Raw genomic sequence first — 18,825 nt, 5'->3', positions numbered from 1 at the left:
AGTACTAGGCCTATGTGTGAAACTGACTACATTATTTACGATTACATTATTATTATTATTATTAAAATTATTATTTTTCATAACAATTAAAATGTAAATCGGTTTATGTTAATTAGGATTCGCCATCAGGATGAAACCTATTGTTTTTCGTTTGTATTATTGAGAGGGATTCCTCCATCCTGCTTTTGGCGCGCGGTTCAAACTCCTGTCAATAAAACTACATGCGCCAGCTTGCAGCCATAAACACACTGAAAAACTAGACGTTTTCATTTCACAAACGAAGCCTATTCCAAGGTCAGATGGGTACCAGACCACTTAAAGACCCACCAAAAAAGATAGCGGAACGCGGTTATGTCCCACAGAGCATAGTTGAAATAAAAACAGTTTAATATGTTCCTTAGTAGGTGTACAGAGGATTTTCACACACGCATAATCTGTTACCGTCGTCAACCAAAAATGCAGAATAGCTCATAGCGCCTAGTCATTGACACACGCCAATGTTAAGTGACACACACACAATATCTAGATAAACTAGTTTCAACTTCTCAGAAAGCATGTAGTTGATCAGTGCATAGGTAGCGCTACAGGCCACGCCACGCCCTAGAGTTTCCAGTTGCAAAATGTTAACATGTCTACCCCATGTGTCCAAAACCTCTGGAACTTGGTATACGTATAGCGATGGAGAACAAAAGTCGCAAGATCCCATAATGAGAGATTTGCCCTTTACAGTGAAAATGTGTGAAAAACGAAATTAATGTGAAGTCGTGGGAATCTTGTGCATGCATTTTTTTGATTGACAATTACCATGTCCCTTTCTGTGACACAACACCCATCAACTTTTGTGATTTCAGTCACATAACACCCATGCTAAACCTACAGAAAACGTTCTGTGGACTAGACATTGTCATAGCAGAAAAAAAAAACACACTGGAGTTTTAGGTGTGATACACATTATGTCCCAATGTCCCATATTACCCGAATTGTGTGAAATACAGTACGCCTATCATGTACATTTTCAAATGGTCTGCAACTTTCAAAAGGAATCCAATTTGCTTGCAACTATCATAACTACTATCGCAGCAAACAAATGCTACTCAATATGCACCAGGCAATGAAAGAAGAACACGTTTTGCCAGCTTTTCTTATGTCATAACATCTCTAAAGCATATTTACAGACTTTTGTATGCATACAGTACGCTGTATTCCCAGTATTATACGATGAGGAGGAACATGGATCCTGACATCTTGCCTTATACTGCCTCCCAGTGGAATCACATTTAAATACACATGGGTAATACTCAAACTAAATAACTCCACCAGCAATGTATTTCCCATTCACACAACCCTTTAAAATAAAAAAAGCAGTCAAAAGTGTCAGGGAATACCCCATCTTGGCAACACTTAACATAAGGGTTACATTAACTACCATGTACCTGAATAGCAATACAAAAGTAACAGCATTGTACTCATAGTTACATACTGTAGAGAGTGCCATGTAGTTACACTTCTTTACAGTTTAGCTATACACGTTATTACACAAACAATTAGCATTATTATTTTACTATCAAACACATCTAAAATGTACTGTCCTTAGTATACTTTTACTCTTTATGTGCCAATTGTTTAACATTCAAGCCACATCATTTTGTAAAGTGTGTCCTTTTTATTGTCCACGGATACTTCAAAATACATTTTCATGGTAATTGCATTTCCTTGCAGACTGGTGTGCCCAGATCTTTCACTACTTACTAAGTCAAGTAGGCCTTGAGTTAACATATAGAAGTTAGCATGAAGTCTGTGGTGACAGGATCCTCAGCAACAACAGGATCCTCCCCCTGGATGCATGGCTAACATGCTTCCAGCATGGTGGTTACTTGAGGCATGGTCCCTCATGGGAAAGTTCTAGACTGAAAAAACGACACACGGAAGGAACACAGAGTCATACAGGTACTACACAAGGATGTGTGTGCCCTCTTGGTGTCTGTTACCTTACCTGAGGCAGTCAGGAAAATTGATGGGCCTCAAATAAATCAGTTGCCAGTTTCACAAGATGGTCTCAGACAGTTTCATAAGATGCTGTTTTCCCAGTGTTATGCATTCAGTGTATGCTGCCAGGGTTTTGGATTGACAGTAATAGATGAAATGATATGGAATTTGATATTCTTCAAATTTGAATTGCCTGTCAAGAGGTTAATCATTTCTTTTATTAACTGCTGAAACTTCAAAAAGGGAAAAAAGTAATTTTGACATTCCTAGAATATTACTTAATATGTCTCCCATGATTGTCTGATGCATGTTGTGCATATTATTGTGAGTTTGGCTTAGTTTTTCCTGCAGTCAGATATTGTTAGCCTTGAAAGAAGAAGAACTTCAAATGTTGAAGATTATTACTAATGAAATGGACCAAAATGACTATTTAAGATGTAAATTACATGAATAAACTGCAATTTAACAGGTCGATCTTATATGATTTAAAGTAAAATGCTAATGGTGGCAAATCACTGATCTGAAAGGGTTGAGAAATCAGTTGTCAAGTTACTCAAATCCAGCCCTCAGATATCTCCTCACGCAACAAGAGGAAGATGAAGAAACAGAAACTGGAAGAGGGAACACCGCTTTTAGAGCTCGTCATTGGAAACTGTTGATTCACATCCCATGCTTCCTTTTCTTCTCTGTTACCACTGGCTGTGGTAGGTCAGACTTGGAACATTTTGACTCAGCGTAGGAAACCAAGATCACATTCTTTAGCTGAAACAATGAGGTTTTATATAAAAAAAATATCAATTTTAAAATAAAAATGTATTCAGTTGATGGTGATCAATGAAATGGTTTGAAAGCATGTGTGCGTGTGTAGCATGTGTGTCTGTTTGTCTTTGAGACATATAGAGTGAAGCAGCATGTTTATGTGTGTAGATGCTGTACACTTTAACTGTATGTATGCACAATTGTTGAAACAACTATCAAAAACAAATAAATGCAAAGAAGTGACAAATTACACCGTAAATAGTTGAGACTTTATATTACTAAATCTTTAAATACTATCAACAAAACACCAGCCTGCAAAATGATGATTGGTCAATGACACATTATTGTGTCACAACAGGAAGTCCGGCTTGAAAAGGATCAAAACACTTTAAACCATGAAACCATACACTTGTTTTAGTGTCACTTGTGCAAGTCATAAAAACAAAAAGGTAAGACAACTTAAAGCCATTAGTGCTTTTTCAAAATAGAATCTGAGTAGAATGCATAATTTTATCATATTTTTATAACAATAACAGCAATAACAATGACTGTTTGATGTTCTGTATGTAATACACAATATGTGTTTATTTTATGTACATAATCCTATCAGAAAAAGACCAACATTTTTATGAATTGTGGATGTTGTTTCAACTGTGGTCACTTGTTGATATTTGATGTTTGACCATTGTCACTCCAACCTTTTCACTGCAATAATTGCCAAATATTCTGTGTGTTTGGGCCATGTGCATGCAAGGTCATTGTGCACAATGGCCTGCATGTAGAGGTGACTGCAGGCAGTTGTTTCACCACAGTGGAAACCACAGCAGTTTACACCATGCCTGGGAAACTGGGGTCAATAACCCCTTTTCGAGCTTTATAGTTTTCTGTTGCCATAGGAGCATGATAGAAGATCCTTTAGAAGAGCACTCCCAATACAGACCATCAGTCATTAACCTTAATATTAGTTTTTGTGCTTAATAAATACATCATTGCGTTACATTGTGTGAGAAGTTTAATGTCATAGACTTTTCAGAAGTTAAACAAATGATTAAATAAAAAGTAAAACTTCTAAAAATCCTCCTATTTTTTGAATATTGACAGTTTTCTCCTAAAGTTCATCTAATTTTCAGGAAATCAATCAATGCAATTACTGGATGAAAGACCTAAATATATTTCCTGAAGACAAACTTTAGCAATGCTTCATCTATAGCATGTGGCTTGTCTGAGTAATTCAGTCCCCTCTTCAACCCTTTTCTCTCTGCCTGAGTTGCTACCAGATACAAGTTACTTTACAAGTTATTACTTCTATCACTTAATTACTTTAATTACTGGAATTTTCCTCTTCTTGTTTGTGAGATACATTTGCCTGTGTGTGGAAGGAGTATCTGTTTGTTCAGCAAAGGAACACGTTATCATGAATGTTTACTTTCCACTGTAACTGTATAGTGTGACACTTTGGCCCAGTACTATGCACTGTCAACTCACACAGCAAGGTCGTCGTGGCACAGAGACATGCACTGTCACCTCACCTCATTTGTTCCTGGGGCACAGTTCTGTGCTTACATCTCCTGGGCCTTTCTATGGGGAGTTTGAGTCTTCTCTGTGTCTATAAGGGTTTCCCCAATAAAAAGAACAGATTGCTTTCTTGCCCATGTTCCCGACCAAGTGTGAACACTTGGACATGGCTCTCGGTAGATAGGGCTGATCACAGCTCCTGCCGGCCCTCGGAGGATGCTAAAATGCAGAAGAAAAATGTAATTGGTGGACACCTCAGGGTGTGTGTGTGATCACTGTGCATATGTGTGTTCAATCATATGCATTCTTCTTCTTTGCATCATTTTTAAATGTCATGCTAATGATTGCATTGTAAGAAAACATTGCATTCCATTGCATGTGGCTCTGAATGGTTCAAAATGTTCACATTTCTTTTTTATAATTTATGTATCTCTGGATGAAGAATTTTGAAATGAGTGGCCTCATAGCCGCGGGAACATATTTTATCAGGGGGGTGCTGGGGGGGCTTAATGTTGCGAGGCGCCAAGTCATATCATTTTAAATTCTCGTGCTGTCAGGGGGTGCTGCAGGACCCTCAGCACCCCTAGTTCCCGCGACCATGAGTGGCCTAAAGTGTCACATAAATGTTGTGCAAGTCCATTTTGTGTATTAAATGTTACCAACCAAAACTATTGTAATGGACAATGGTGCTAGATAGCCAATGTTCTGCATAGATCTTGGTCACGGCAAATGTGGGTATTTGTCCTTACCTGATTTGCCTTGGTTAGGGCTTATGTAGGTCAGGTCATTGCACTAGAGAGCTCACAGTGGTTTATCTTTAACCCTTGTGTGGTGTTCATGTTTTTGTTAGTCACCCAATTTTCATGGGTCTGATGGAACTGTGATGAGCTTGAGTAGGTTTTTATAGCAATGCGGCCATAGCACATTCTGTAAACTAACCTCCAGATTGCACCTGGCTGGGAAGAGAAAGGGACAATGGTAAAAAGCATACTTTTACAATGTATCAATATAGTGTATTGTCAGGATATTATGCATATTTCCACAAACCCTATTGTAGTTTAACATACAACAAAGGGTAAAAACAGAGACATTTAGACAGGCAAGGAGTAAGACAGATTAGCACCTATCACCAGCCTAACCCTCAAACAAGACAAGGAAAAACTCCCCTAGAAACTCTGTGAGAAGCAATTCAGTGAGGGATCCTTTTCTCCAGAGATGGTTGGTGATGCAGAGAGGTGCAGGTATGGTAGCAGACAATTATGCAAAAATGGAAAGGGAAGACACACATCAAACCTTTTTGTTAACATTTTTAACATTTTTTCACTCACACACACCCTTTTTACCGCCAGGAACACAAGTGACGTAAATGTGTAGGGGGGTGAAATTAAAATGTGTTCTTTTTACATGTTTTTCATAAAAACAACACAAGGTCGGTGATTCTCAGGTAGAAAAAATTATTCGATTTTTGTTTGGTAAACATTGAAAATGAGTCCCACAGACCCGGACACTACACAACGGTTTGTGTCACACATAAGCTTGTTGTCTATGTGCCTCCTAAAGGCTCCACAAACTTTAGCCAAGACTGGGCTGCGCTCTGTCTCTGCTGCCTCCAGACACAAACATAATGTCTCTATGGTATATGGGAGTTTTGGGGAGGTTTTAGATCCTGAATGTCTTTTTCTTTAATATGGGCACAGTGAGGCTAAATGATAGTTGCGCACCGTGGCTGGATTCAACTTGACTAGCTAATTAGTGCGATTATCACACAGCTGTGCGGCTAGAGAGGCTTTGTGGTGGTTTTATCAAAAGGATCACTTACCCTAGGAATGCCTCGTCCTGACAGCTTATGCACTGCCAGGTTCATTTAGATTTGGGACTGAGAATGTGTGTCTTAAAAAACACATTGCAGATTTGATAGGGTCAGAGGAAGGTGGATGGGAGTGGAATGGAGGGAAAGGAATGCCTTATTGCTCACTTGTATTCTTGCACATGGGTAACATTCTAAATAAATTCATGTCTTATCTAGGCAGTGCAAGTCGGGGTGGTGCCAAAAAGCTTGAGTGCTCACTGTAGTTCCAGGCCCTCATAGGATCTGTGTGGCCCCTGCTTATCCACATCGCTGATCTGGCACTATTGTTGGGAGCGTATTATCTTAATGTGGGTTAATGGTGGGATAGAATGCTATCAATGGAATGCCAGAAGGAAGTAAGCAGTTGGTTGTCCCTTCCCAGTGACAACCTGTAATGTTCGAGTCATTTAATATATCTTTTCGTTTTTCTTTATATTTGTGCTTTTGCCTGCCACCTGTCTTTTGGAAGTTTCTTAACTCCCTCATTCAGCAAACAAACTGCACTGAGCCATGCTAACAACCATGCATTTTCAATAACTTTCCTGCCACCTTATCCTTTTCTGTTGTCCTAATTCTTTGTTAATAGTTGCCTCACCCAGCTTGTCATCAGTGAAGGCTCAGTGTAATGTAGACCGACTGTTTGCGTGAGTGTTTGTATTAGATCTGACGAGGGCTCCTTCTTCCCTCCACTTCACTTGACATGGTGGGCCTTAGTGATCTGGACCAGTGTGGTCCTGAACCTCTCCAGAGCCCATGCAGCCAGTGCTGACGTCACGCGTCCTGCTCCGACAACACCTGACGCCAGACCAGTTTGTGGAGCAGAAGAAGCAAGACCAAAGGGAAGAGAGAAAGAGGAGGACCAGGGACACATTTCACATTCTGCATCCCAGCAGCCCCCACACCCCTGCCATCAATGTCACAGGTCCCCCTAACCTACCTGTGGTGACCTCTGTGCCCATGGAAGTCCTTAAGGTAAGCTACCTTCAGATATAAGATAGCTTGGATACACTTTGCAATCCTCCAGGCGACAGCTTGACTGGGACTGACAAAACTTCTGGTTTTCTATTTGAGGGTGGTTTCGTTGCAAAAGTCCACCATGGAATTAGACAGAAATATTTAGTTTGAAATGTTTTAGATCCCTAATTTAATCATGTTTAAAATAGATGGTTGTTTTAAAATTCATTTCATAAAAATTAAATGTGATTATGGACTTTAGCAGAGAAAAATTGTGATGTGTCACAATGTGTGTGTCACTTTCTGAAAGACAATTACAAGTCTTTCAGAGTGGACTGTGTTAAATCCATAGTAGGGATTATCTCCTGACAGAATTCCTCTGTTACCAGACATTTGGCATTTAACATGTTTAATCCTATTTGCTACACTACATTGACGCATTTTCATGGCTTTGATTCTGGTATGTCTATGTGGACCCCATGAACAAATGGAAATTGTAACAAAACTCATAACCAGTAAGGGATGTAACAAATATCACAGCAAGAGGTAAGAATGGATATTTATTAGCTTTTACATGCTTATATTATAACAGATTCAATTAATCAAACTGTTGATATAATATGCTATACAACAATACTAACTGAAAACAAAGCATTGTTTTTATCACATATTAATTCCATGGAAAGGCAGTTCTGTAGTATTTACTTGTTTTGTCTACAAAGTTTTGTTCTGTGTTTGTAATGTATGTTACGATGTGGCCTGACAGCGTAGTGACATGAATTCTAGCGTAAAAGATTGGGATGGGCCCACTATTTGAAATCCAGCAATTGCAAGCAAAAAACATTACATTCACTTATCATCCATGCTTATTACGTCTAGCTGACTAAGTGAATCCTAGAATTCCCATCTCTGCTATATGCATTATCAGTGTTAGTTTATGTGTATGTGCCTGCATTATTAGGTTTTGAATGGTTCTCAGGATGAATCATTCCCCTTTATTGAACCCTTTGCCACTTCAGGAATGCATTCCATATATTTATGCACATTTCTCAATATGGTTTCCTGCATGTAAAGCTATTTGAATGTTAATAACATAAAACTAAATTGCATTGTGGAGGTTATTTTCACAAGTGGAACGAAACAGTTAAAAACCAAGTTCACCTTCTGAGTGTAACTTTCCCTTTCAACAAATTGTGCCAGGAAAACAATCTCAACACAGCCTACTTAAAGGATTATACAAATGGACACTTGCTTTTCTTATGCTGTTGCATCCAATGCCCCATCTACAGTTAGAAAGCACAGAATACATTGTAGTTTCTAACAAATACTTCAGGGGTTTTTCTTTGAGTCTCTAAGCATAACACGTTCGTGTGATTATATTAGCAACTTATTTCTTTGGACCTTGGACATCCCAGAGAAAGCTTCATTTTCCAGAATGAAGTGTTCTTAGGAATTCTCTCATTAGAAATATGTTTGTTTGGGGCTACTTACATAGGAGTTTCTTGATAGTTTCAAGTTACCCAGTGAAATCCTAACATCTTGGGCAAACACTTTGTGGCAGTTTGAACTTGACCTGTCTGTGACTAGATTAGCAGAGTCCCTCCAAAGCTGTTCAGGCAAAATGAGCTTGGAGGTACCAGGCAGAGCTGCTGGGGCATGAAAGTGAAAACATTAAGCTCAGATGGGTTTGTCTAAAGACTGGGGGGGACCCTTAATTAGCCAGGTTCCCTCTGACCCTGCAAGAAACTAGTAAAGAACCAGACCAGGGATCAAGACAAAGGCAGGCAGTTTTTACCACACACTCAACGCTAAGTCAGTGAAGAATGCACATAATTAGGCCCAATACTTTTATTCTTGAGCTTGTTAAAGGAGGGTGGGGGGACCTGGTAGCTCTACTATTTAAATAATTATTGCAGGATCATATCTTGAGTGACTTCAAAGTCATTATAAAGTAGCTATAGTTCAGTTTGGCATTGTGGAGTAGTACATTCAGTTCCATGATGACATGACGACCTGCTTGGACACATTTTCCAAGAAAGGCCTTTCAACCTGAGATACCATTATCTTTCATATTGAATCACCAACTGTAGTAATTTGTCTATTTCAAGTTGTGTTGGTGTCCTAAAAGCATACATTTACATATTGTACGCTAACTTAAGCACTCATGTAAATAGGACATACTGGATAAGATGATGTCAGTCGGTGGCCGGAGAGATGCACGGCAATTAAAAAGAGTTGACTTTGTTAATTAGAACTAGCTTGGATAATTTAACCATTCAGAGCGGTGTGGTTAGTTGAATGCAGCACATGGGTTACAAACGTCCTTATATACAATAAATAGACAATAAATATCTTATAAATACATTTATAAGATAGAATAAATAGACTATAAATACAGCTTCAACAGAACGTATCCTTAGGGACAGCATTTGGTCAGCAAGTTGGTATACTTGAAAGACTACACCTGACAATATCGTAACTCAACAAAGACTTTTCCTGCATAGTTTCTCCTCACTGACTCCTGTTTGTCTGAACAAGTGAGGCATTTATATGTTTGTGGACTGGAACGAGCTTTACAACATGACCTCTTGACCTCAGAAGGAGAGAAGCCTCTCTCATACAAAAACTGTACGTATCAATACTGGACAAGCTCAAACATGTTGAATGCTTGAAAACAAATGAGTTGTTTGTTGTGAAGATTGACTTCTGTTTTTTCTGTCCACTAGATATTTTAAACTTACACAGATATATGACCCATAGTGGCCTGCTTTGAGTGCTTTAATGGGACAGACTGCGGATAAGAGACCGTTATAATGATTATTGCAGCTGGGCATATATACTGTAAGGCGTATAATGATTATTGCACAGCTGGGCATATATACTGTAAGGTGTTTTGTCATACTGTAAGGTTTTTTGTGCCCTTTGAGTTTCGCAAAATTGATTGTGACATTTTTAATCTTTACCTGATAGGGCAGAACTAGAAAGCTGGATTTAAAGTGCAGCCTAGAGTAGATTTTACAGACTTTAAGAGTTTTTGGGCAAATTCTTCTCATCAGCTATTGTAAACACAGTGTTTATAAAGAAGTTTAATTATGACATGTTTATGAAAATAACTAATTTATAATGCTGTGATTTTATCATTTTAAAAGCAGGCATGAAGAACTAAACCAAGGATGTATTGAACAGCCCTTGTCAAACAGTTGACTTTTAAATACCATCAGATTTAGCTCCACGTGCAGACTTACTGGCTTTTTTCCACTCGATAGTTGGTGGTCTGGGTGACCTTTTGAAACACTCTGCTCCAGGCTCCACATTGGACTGCATAATGTTGTATCTTTGTGCTCTTCATTTTGGAAAGTCGTGCTCTAAGGATACTTACTCAAACCCAGCAAAGAGAAAAAGGTCTTTGTTTGATTGTACTTAACAGTAAATAGACCACCATATTGTTAACTTCAGAGAATTCCTGTTTTCCCTCCTTAAAGTTAAGGGTAAGGACATGTACTGTCAAAGTTAAATAGTATTTGTACGATTAGCTGCTGTACTGATTAACAATTAACAATGAAAACATACTGTATTTTTGGCATATAAGCACATGGACACATATCTGACAGTTGTATTCATTTGCAGCAAGTATTTTTAGTCTTTAGTGCTATGCATATCCGAATTAATGGCACTGATATATTCTGGATCCCTTGACCCCACAGCAAAATGTGTACAAACCACCCCAGATCTCACTTGAGTAAATGACTTCCACTGTCACTCAGTACCAGACTGAGGGCAACATAACCAAGATAACCAAGCTCTGTGAATGTACGCAGCTGCACACATAAGCTGCATTGTTCATTTTTTAGGCAAGTGCATTTTCTTTATCCCCCATAAACTGGGCAAAGTTTTCCATTCTGGGTATAGGATGTTGCATTCTTGTCAAAGTGTCTTGCCAGAGGCCTAAGCAGACAGCACATATGGTTAAGACTGAAGAATACTCTTTGTCTGCAGTACAACCCAAGTACAAACCCTCCTCTTAAGCACGTGTTTTGTGTCTTCATAGAAGCTCCTCTCCCTGCAATGACAGAGGATTGTAACCAGGGACTGGGGCTGAGGGATCAGAGTCCATTAACCTAGGGAGGAGGTATGTGGTGATGAAGCCCAGCAAATAATTGCCATTTTCTTACTTACAAAGATAAACTTTTTACAAAGTGCCATTTTTAGCATTTGTTGTGTAAAAAGTGTGCAACCAATGTTGTCATCAAATAATGCTTATCGTACATTCATTGTTCTGATTGGACCTTAAGGGGGGGAAAACCTCAGCCAGTGTGGTTGTCCATCACATGACACACAGCTTATATGTCTACAATGCTTTGCAGATTCCATGGAACCTGCATGGTTTGGGGTTAAGTCATCCTTCATGGGGTGAAGGGTCCAATTGTCACACAAATTCTCAATGAGAGTAGTTGATTGATGCAAAACTGAATGTCTCATTTAAGATCTCTAGACCACAATTCTTAAGTGAGTCAGCCTACGTTAGTCTTAATTGGTCTTGATGAAAATAGTTCTCAATCTTGGTTTCACTAACTGTTACTTGCAATAATGCATTCTAATGGTCAAAAAGTATAATATTATTGAAACTTTAATTAAATGTCATAATGTTATAGGATTAGCTACAAATGAGCAACTCTGATTTTGGTAGTGTGAGGGATACGTGAAACGGGGTAGTAAAGGAATGGAAGAACAAACGAAATAGCATCATACTTGGTTAAGCTGAATGACTACTTGTCTAGCTCCTAAATAGCCATGAGGATCAAGGAACTACGTCTGTCTCTCACCCCCATAGAACCAGTGTATCCCTAGGCTTCAGTCTACAACGTACTGAAGAGCCATGTGCTCTCTGTGAGTAGGTGATAAACCTCTGTGAGTTACAAAGAAACTATGAAGCAGTCCTCCCTGGAGTTGCTGTAGGGAAAGGACGAATACTGCCCTTCTTCACGACTGCATCTTCACCCAAAGGTTTGGCTGAAGGAAAGGCCACAGAGTAGAGAACACAAAGGCCTGCTCTACTATGTGAGGACAAAGGGCTCTTTCTCGTTGGTTATCTGAAGGTTCTGTAAGGCCGTTGGGCACTTCCCCTGATTGCATTTCACCTCTATCTGGAAACATGCTCCTTGTCACGGTTTCAACAAAGCACAACAAAAGGATTCTACTGTATCTGCTAATGTCTGTGTTTAGAGAGGGAGTGTGAGACCTTTACATTAATGAGACAAACAATACATTTAAACTGATGCACTACTACTCAATTCAAATCAATTTAAAGATGCTTTCAAAACCGTATCTACTGTAGTGACAGTTTCTCCTCTTTACTTAACCACAGAACTTGTGAAAATACGGATTAAGTCCAGTACCATGTAACTTCAGTGTTTGTTTTAGTTATTACTGTAATATTAAATATTGGAGTTTTAGAGTCAAATAACTGAGTTTTGTTTGCCATTGTCTGGAACATTGCACATTGTGATAACAATCAAAATGTATTGAAAAACATCTTCTGTGACAGCTATGATCCAACAACATGTAATGGTATGTTATCGTGTGTCCTTTTAAACAAAAAACAAACCAGTTATTGCGTTTGAGCATATCTAAGTGTTAAGACTGCAACTCTTTTAGACATTGCAACACTCATGCTTCTGGAAACAAATTGGCTTTGTATTGTTTTTGTTTGTTGTTTCTGTTGCTAAGAGGTCTGTGAATTTGTGTCAGTTTTGTAAAGGTTGTATTTAGGATGAAAGTTCACTTTGTACCAATTTGATCATATCTATTGCATCTGTTGTTATAGACTCTATGAAGTTATCGATATGGTCAGGGTTGTTTTTAGGATGAGAGAAAAATAAGTTTTTTTCTCTCTCAAACATTATAAAAAGAGTCAGCACACTTTGTTTGAACTTTTATCACGTCTCCAAAAAATACTTAGAGTGCTTGAGGATGGATGTAGATAAAAACTGTACTAGGGGCGCAGCACTTTTTAGGATCATGTACATTGTGATTGTTTAGAAATGGTAAATAGAAAAGTGATAGTGATAACAGCATGAGACATGTGCAGACAGTGTGAGTGGGAAAGACAAAGAAGGAGGGAAGGGAGAGAGGGAGATATTGAGAGAGAGAGAGAGAGAGAGAGAGAGAGAGAGAGAGAGAGAGAGAGAGAGAGAGAGAGAGAGAGAGAGAGAGGAGAGAGAGAGATATTGAGAGAGAGAGAGAGAGAGAGAGAGAGAGAGAGAGAGAGAGAGAGAGAGAGAGAGAGAGAGAGAGAGAGAGAGGAGAGAGAGAGACAGAGACAGAGAGACAGAGAGAGAAAGAGAGAGAGCGACAGAGAGAGAGACAGAGAGAGAGAAAGAATGTGAATGTGTCACACCTTGAAGTCTACCTGTCCTCTCACTCGTCCACACAGCTGTTAGTGTTTTCTAGCCATGGTTCAGGAACGAGAGAGAGAGAGAGAGAGAGAGAGAGAGAGAGAGAGAGAGAGAGAGAGAGAGAGAGAGAGAGAGAGAGAGAGAGAGAGAGAGAGAGAGAGAGAGAGAGAGAGAGAGAGAAAGAGACAGGGAGAGAGGAACAGGGAGAGAGGGAGAAAGGGAGAGAGAGGGAGGTTCCAGCTCTTAGCAGTACACGTGTTGTCAGTATATGCCTTCTCTTATAAGTCTACCGTAAATCACTGCACTAGAGTAAAAGCCCATATAGCCATATTTGCATCAATAGGAATTAAAGTAAAGTTCGCGTTCAAATTCAATATTGAAAAAAGGTGCAAAGCATTCAAATTGAGTGATTTGGTATTTTACATCCCATTGGACATTAATGGAGCTAAACACAGATAAATAAGCATAAACCAGAATGTACAGTATGTCATATTACTTTCTGGTAGAAAGAGCTATGACGATTTTTCTGAAGCTGGATCGGTTGTGATTAATTATAACAACTGTAGACCAATGTTTTAGTTTTGCAGAGACGTATGTTGTTTGCTTCACATACGTAGCCATTTGAACCAGTTTCATGACTCACTCTTGGAGTAAATCCATAACGGGCAGAACATAAAACCCAGTCTAAATGCGCGACTGAGCAAGAATTTACCCAACTAGTTACATTATTCACAGGTCACAATTGAAAACAAGTTATACATTGTAGGGGGATGGTCAGTTAGTTCTAAACCCCATGTACATTTTTGGAACCGTCCTGCAATTCAAGTCTGTTTGTAAGTGAACAGTGGTGTCAATTGTATTCTTGTATTCAGAACAAATAATGTTTCATACTAGATGAGCGAAACTAAAGATGAAACGTTAATTAGCCGTGAGCAAATTTCAGTTTGGAGACTAGTAACCCTTGAGTAAAAAGAGTTCTTTGTGAGATGGAGATGGTGACGTCAAATGAACTCTATAAAGACATAAATTCATCGTTCGACAGGAACAACATAACAGGGAGGATGAATCTTTCTGTTCTCCTCCTTTTTCTGTATTTGCATAGCTAATGAAGGTTCAGTCTTTCATAAGTTGAACTGGCTGAGGCTCCTTTCTCACTTGCACATTCTATCCCGGCAAATACATTGTTGACTGACCAGACAGTGAACATCTGCTACAGGAAACTAATTATTGAATTATTAATATCTTACATTTAACAAAATGTTGGAGATGCTTGAATATAGCCATTATCAGGTAAGGAAGGTTATTTTTATATTTTGTCCTAAATGTTTTGGTTTTGGTTTGAATCTCAATTGGTGTTGTTTAGATCCAATTACTTTATAACTTTACAATCTTTTTATATTATTTATAAACAGTCTATACAGAATCATTATCAGTGCCTCAAATTTGATATCTCTATTTTATGTTGTATTCCTATGTTTGAAGAGACAACAATATTACAATGGATATAATTGACAAATGCACTTTCTTGCATTTTCTTGTTTTTTTTTGTATGTAGGTGCAGACACACCTGGAGAACCCAACTAAATACCACATCCAGCAAACTCAGAGGCAACAGGTGAGGCAATACCTATCCCCCAGCCTGGGGGGTAAAGCTGGCAGCCAGGCCAGCAGCTTCCAGTGCCCCAGCCAGCCCCCGGACCACGGGATGCCCCCAGGCCCAGGCAGCAGTGCCCCCAACAGCCCCATGGCCTTGCTGACCCTCAGTTCCAACTGTGAGAAAGAGGTAGAGCAGCTCATCAATTTAAAAAACAGTTGACCAAAACTGTTTCAAGACCTGTGATCCTTATGATAAATACATTTTCTTATTTTAAACAGATGGATGATGTAATTGACGACATCATTAGCTTGGAATCAACTTACAATGAGGATATTCTTGGACTTATGGACCCTGGACTCCAGATTTCAAATACGGTATATACATGTATTAAACACCACAAATTGCAAACCAAAAGCTATTTATTTTACTGTTGATTTCAGTGTATTTTTATATAGAACAGAGCTTTGATTAATCAAGCATGTGTCTGCATTTTTTCAGTTACCTGTTTCTGGCAGCCTTTTGGACATGTATGGAAACCCAACGCTTCCCCCTCCTGGTCTTGCCATCAGCAATTCCTGTCCCTCCAGCCTACCCAATATCAAAAGGGAATTCTCAGGTAATTAATGTTCTGTAGACAAGCATTGCACAGCACTACCAGCACAATAACGTGTGATAACTCACGGACGGAACTTTTCTTCATCATTTGCAACCTCCTTAAAAGATTAAAGAGGGCTATAAAGTGGTTAATGAGGGTATTTCTATTCCTTGTAAGCCATTGTACAGAAGCCCTGTAGACTTATTAGTAAACATAGAGTATAGTACATCTGGTTAGCTCCCATTAGCCAATTGTGTACAATAATGCAATGCATAACATACTTATAAATGAATGATTTGCCAATTAGTTACTTCAGCTCCGGGCATGATGCACATACTGGACAAGCCTGGATCCTGTGGCCAGTTTGAAAACTATCAAAGGCCAGATGGCTTTCCAGTAGGTATGTTATCAATATGTTATCTGTGGCATGATTTTTTATTTATTTTTTATTTAGATAACGCATATATATATATCAGCGTTATCTTGGCTGTGTGGATTAATAGTGATGAGTATGATGAATGATGAATGATGAATATTAGGTGAAAATTGCACACAATATGGATCTATAACAAGGGGACATTTTTATATGTATCCTATAGTACATTCAGGTCGGTAAAGAACATATTTTGTAAAAAATTGAAATAAAGGAATTTAAATATATATTAAATAATAATATACAATACATATAATGTATAAGTAAAATATCCATAAAACATGTACAAATTCAAAATATACGTAAAAAATGTCAACACCTAAAATATCTTTAATTTGCTCAGGTAGGGACATGTTTTCTTGTTACATTTACGCATTTAGCAGACACTTTTATCCAAAACGACTTCCAAAAGAGAGCTTTACAAAAGTGCATAGGTCACTGATCATAACAACGAGATAGCCCCAAACATTGCAGGTAGCCAAAACATGAAACATATTTTGTGAAAACTAAATAAGTCTCAAAAGGAAGAACCATAAGAGCATGTAGTTAAACATGTTGTTATTCAAGTTTCTTTTGCATTTCAGAATCTGAGGTACGTGCACTCGCTAAAGAGAGACAAAAGAAGGACAACCACAATCTAAGTGAGTTTCTGTGACAAGGAAAGGGTGTGACTTGAACTTGTTTTATTTTAAATGTTAATCACATTTACTCTTTACTTCAGTTGAACGAAGGCGGAGGTTCAATATCAATGATCGCATAAAAGAACTGGGTACTCTGATTCCAAAGTCTAATGACCCGTAAGTTTGCTTTTTATTCATTGTTTTCTCCTACTATTCTTTGTAGAAGAACTTAAAATGTGAAAGTTGTGCCAATGCCAGGAGGTATGAAGCCTTTCTGCTTTAACGATCAGCTGCTCAGTTGCTTAGTGATTCTGACTGGAGACTTTGTCCCCTCTGCTCCCTAGGGACATGCGCTGGAATAAGGGGACCATTCTGAAGGCCTCTGTGGACTATATCAGGAAGTTACAGAGGGAGCAGCAACGGACAAAGGAGCTAGAATGCAGACAGAGGAGACTGGAGCATTCTAACAGACATTTGATGCTACGCATACAGGTAGGTCACAACACTGAGAACCAGTAGCATGCATAACTCTTGAGGGAAAATGAAGCACACATTCAAATCACCCAATTCACTTCACATTGCATTGTCTCCTTTAGTAAGTGGTTGTGTCTCTATAATGAATTCCCACAGGAGTTGGAGATGCAGGCGAGGGCTCATGGTCTTGTTGTGGTGGCATCCTCCTCCCTCTGCTCCTCAGAGCTGATGGCACGAGCCATCAAACAGGAGCCCGTCCTTGGTGACTGTCCCTCAGACCTCTACCAGCAGCCCTCAGGGCCTGACATGTCTCCTCCCACGACACTGGACCTCAACAATGGCACTATCAGCTTCAACGAGAGCCCTACTGACGTCGGAGACCTGGGCCCCTACTGCAAGGCCACCAAAATGAAGGACCTTATGAGGGACAACTGCCAGTCTCCCCTTAGCCCCAGTGACCCCCTTCTGTCCTCAGTGTCCCCAGATGGCTCCAACAGTAACAGCCGGCGCAGCAGCAGTTCCAGCATGGACGAGAATGAGCATGGTTGTTAGCACTGACCACATCCTCAGACCATGCTCATATTTTGTACCATAGCATTACCATTACTGGGGCTTCTGGCCTGCTCCCAATCAGCACCAGAGGCTGTCTGTAACACTAAAAGGATGAAGACAGACATTCCTCTGTTTGCTTGCAACAAACCCAATTAATTTTAAAAGCATTAAAAAGAACGGGACATGTTTTTTAACAGCTTTGTATTTTGTTAAGGCAGAATCATGTTCCCAGTTTTGCCCTTTTCTGTTGTTGTACATTGTAATGCTATAATGTGATATAATTGAAGATAAGCTCTGTACGTTAGCAGTGAGTTTGATTCCATATTTTCCCATCTGAGTGTGTCTTTCATATTCTTACAGTCATCTGACTATGGCAACAGGACGCTCTACCCGAGCTAGGAACCTGTCGACCTGCTCTAGGGCCAATATACAGGCATGTTCATCTTCATGTTTAGATTATTGTTGTGAACACTCCATAACATTTTTGCCATCAATCTTCAACATCAAGTGTTGATTTTATCTACAGTACATTATTAAATTATTTGACATTTCACACTCCATACTTACTTATTAAATCTCTATTTAGGACTGTTATGGTCAAGCAGTCATAGTCATGCGGATGAAATGAGAAGGTTCAGCGTAAACCCATGTATTGGTCATATGTCAGTACATTGTTATAATTACTGTTGTACAATGTAATATGTTTTGGTTTGCAACTTTATTCACTTACGTAATCAACCAGAAATGGACACCAGCAGTTTTTCTCCCCTACAATCTGTGTTCCAGACAAGAATATTATGCCTATTATGCCCTGCTTGTGTCTACAGGCACTGGGGATAGACACGTTCATTTCTGGATCTACGTAATATGAATAGGGGATGATCTGCAGTCCCATTTGATAAACTGATCCCATATAGAGTAAAATGCAGGAAAAGGCACATGTACTTCAGGATATAATAGGAATGATGATTAATTTATTTGAGATTAAATGATCATAGGATATCTGAATTCAAAACGTGCCTCTGATTTCAGTCATTGAAATGTAAACTGTAAATTAAAGTTTATTCTAAATGTTGGCCTTGGTACTGAAAATTAT

General features: G+C 39.0%; 1 protein-coding gene across 4 annotated transcripts; it reads left to right on the top strand.

Annotated features, from left to right (window-relative positions):
* The first annotated feature begins 3,140 nt into the window (after positions 1-3,140).
* mitfa (melanocyte inducing transcription factor a) lies at positions 3,141-18,800 on the top strand. Of its 4 annotated transcripts, XM_047025367.1 has the most exons (10): positions 3,141-3,194; positions 6,824-7,081; positions 15,014-15,241; positions 15,334-15,429; positions 15,554-15,671; positions 15,958-16,050; positions 16,668-16,724; positions 16,805-16,880; positions 17,048-17,195; positions 17,334-18,800. In XM_047025367.1, exons 2-10 carry the CDS (start codon positions 6,863-6,865, stop codon positions 17,727-17,729), a joined length of 1,431 nt encoding a protein of 476 aa, XP_046881323.1. In that variant the 5' UTR covers positions 3,141-3,194; positions 6,824-6,862; the 3' UTR covers positions 17,730-18,800. The 4 variants fall into 4 exon arrangements, with proteins under 4 accessions (XP_046881323.1, XP_046881326.1, XP_046881325.1 ...); XM_047025370.1 differs by lacking the exons at positions 3,141-3,194; positions 6,824-7,081 and adding an exon at positions 7,552-7,609; XM_047025369.1 differs by lacking the exons at positions 3,141-3,194; positions 6,824-7,081 and adding an exon at positions 11,133-11,192.
* Positions 18,801-18,825: the final 25 nt, after the last annotated feature.

Source organism: Hypomesus transpacificus, chromosome 9 (genome assembly GCF_021917145.1).
Source record: "Hypomesus transpacificus isolate Combined female chromosome 9, fHypTra1, whole genome shotgun sequence".
Lineage (NCBI taxonomy): Eukaryota > Metazoa > Chordata > Actinopteri > Osmeriformes > Osmeridae > Hypomesus > Hypomesus transpacificus.
The sequence above is the reverse complement of the archived record's forward strand: the minus strand, read 5'-3'. Positions and strand labels throughout refer to the sequence as shown.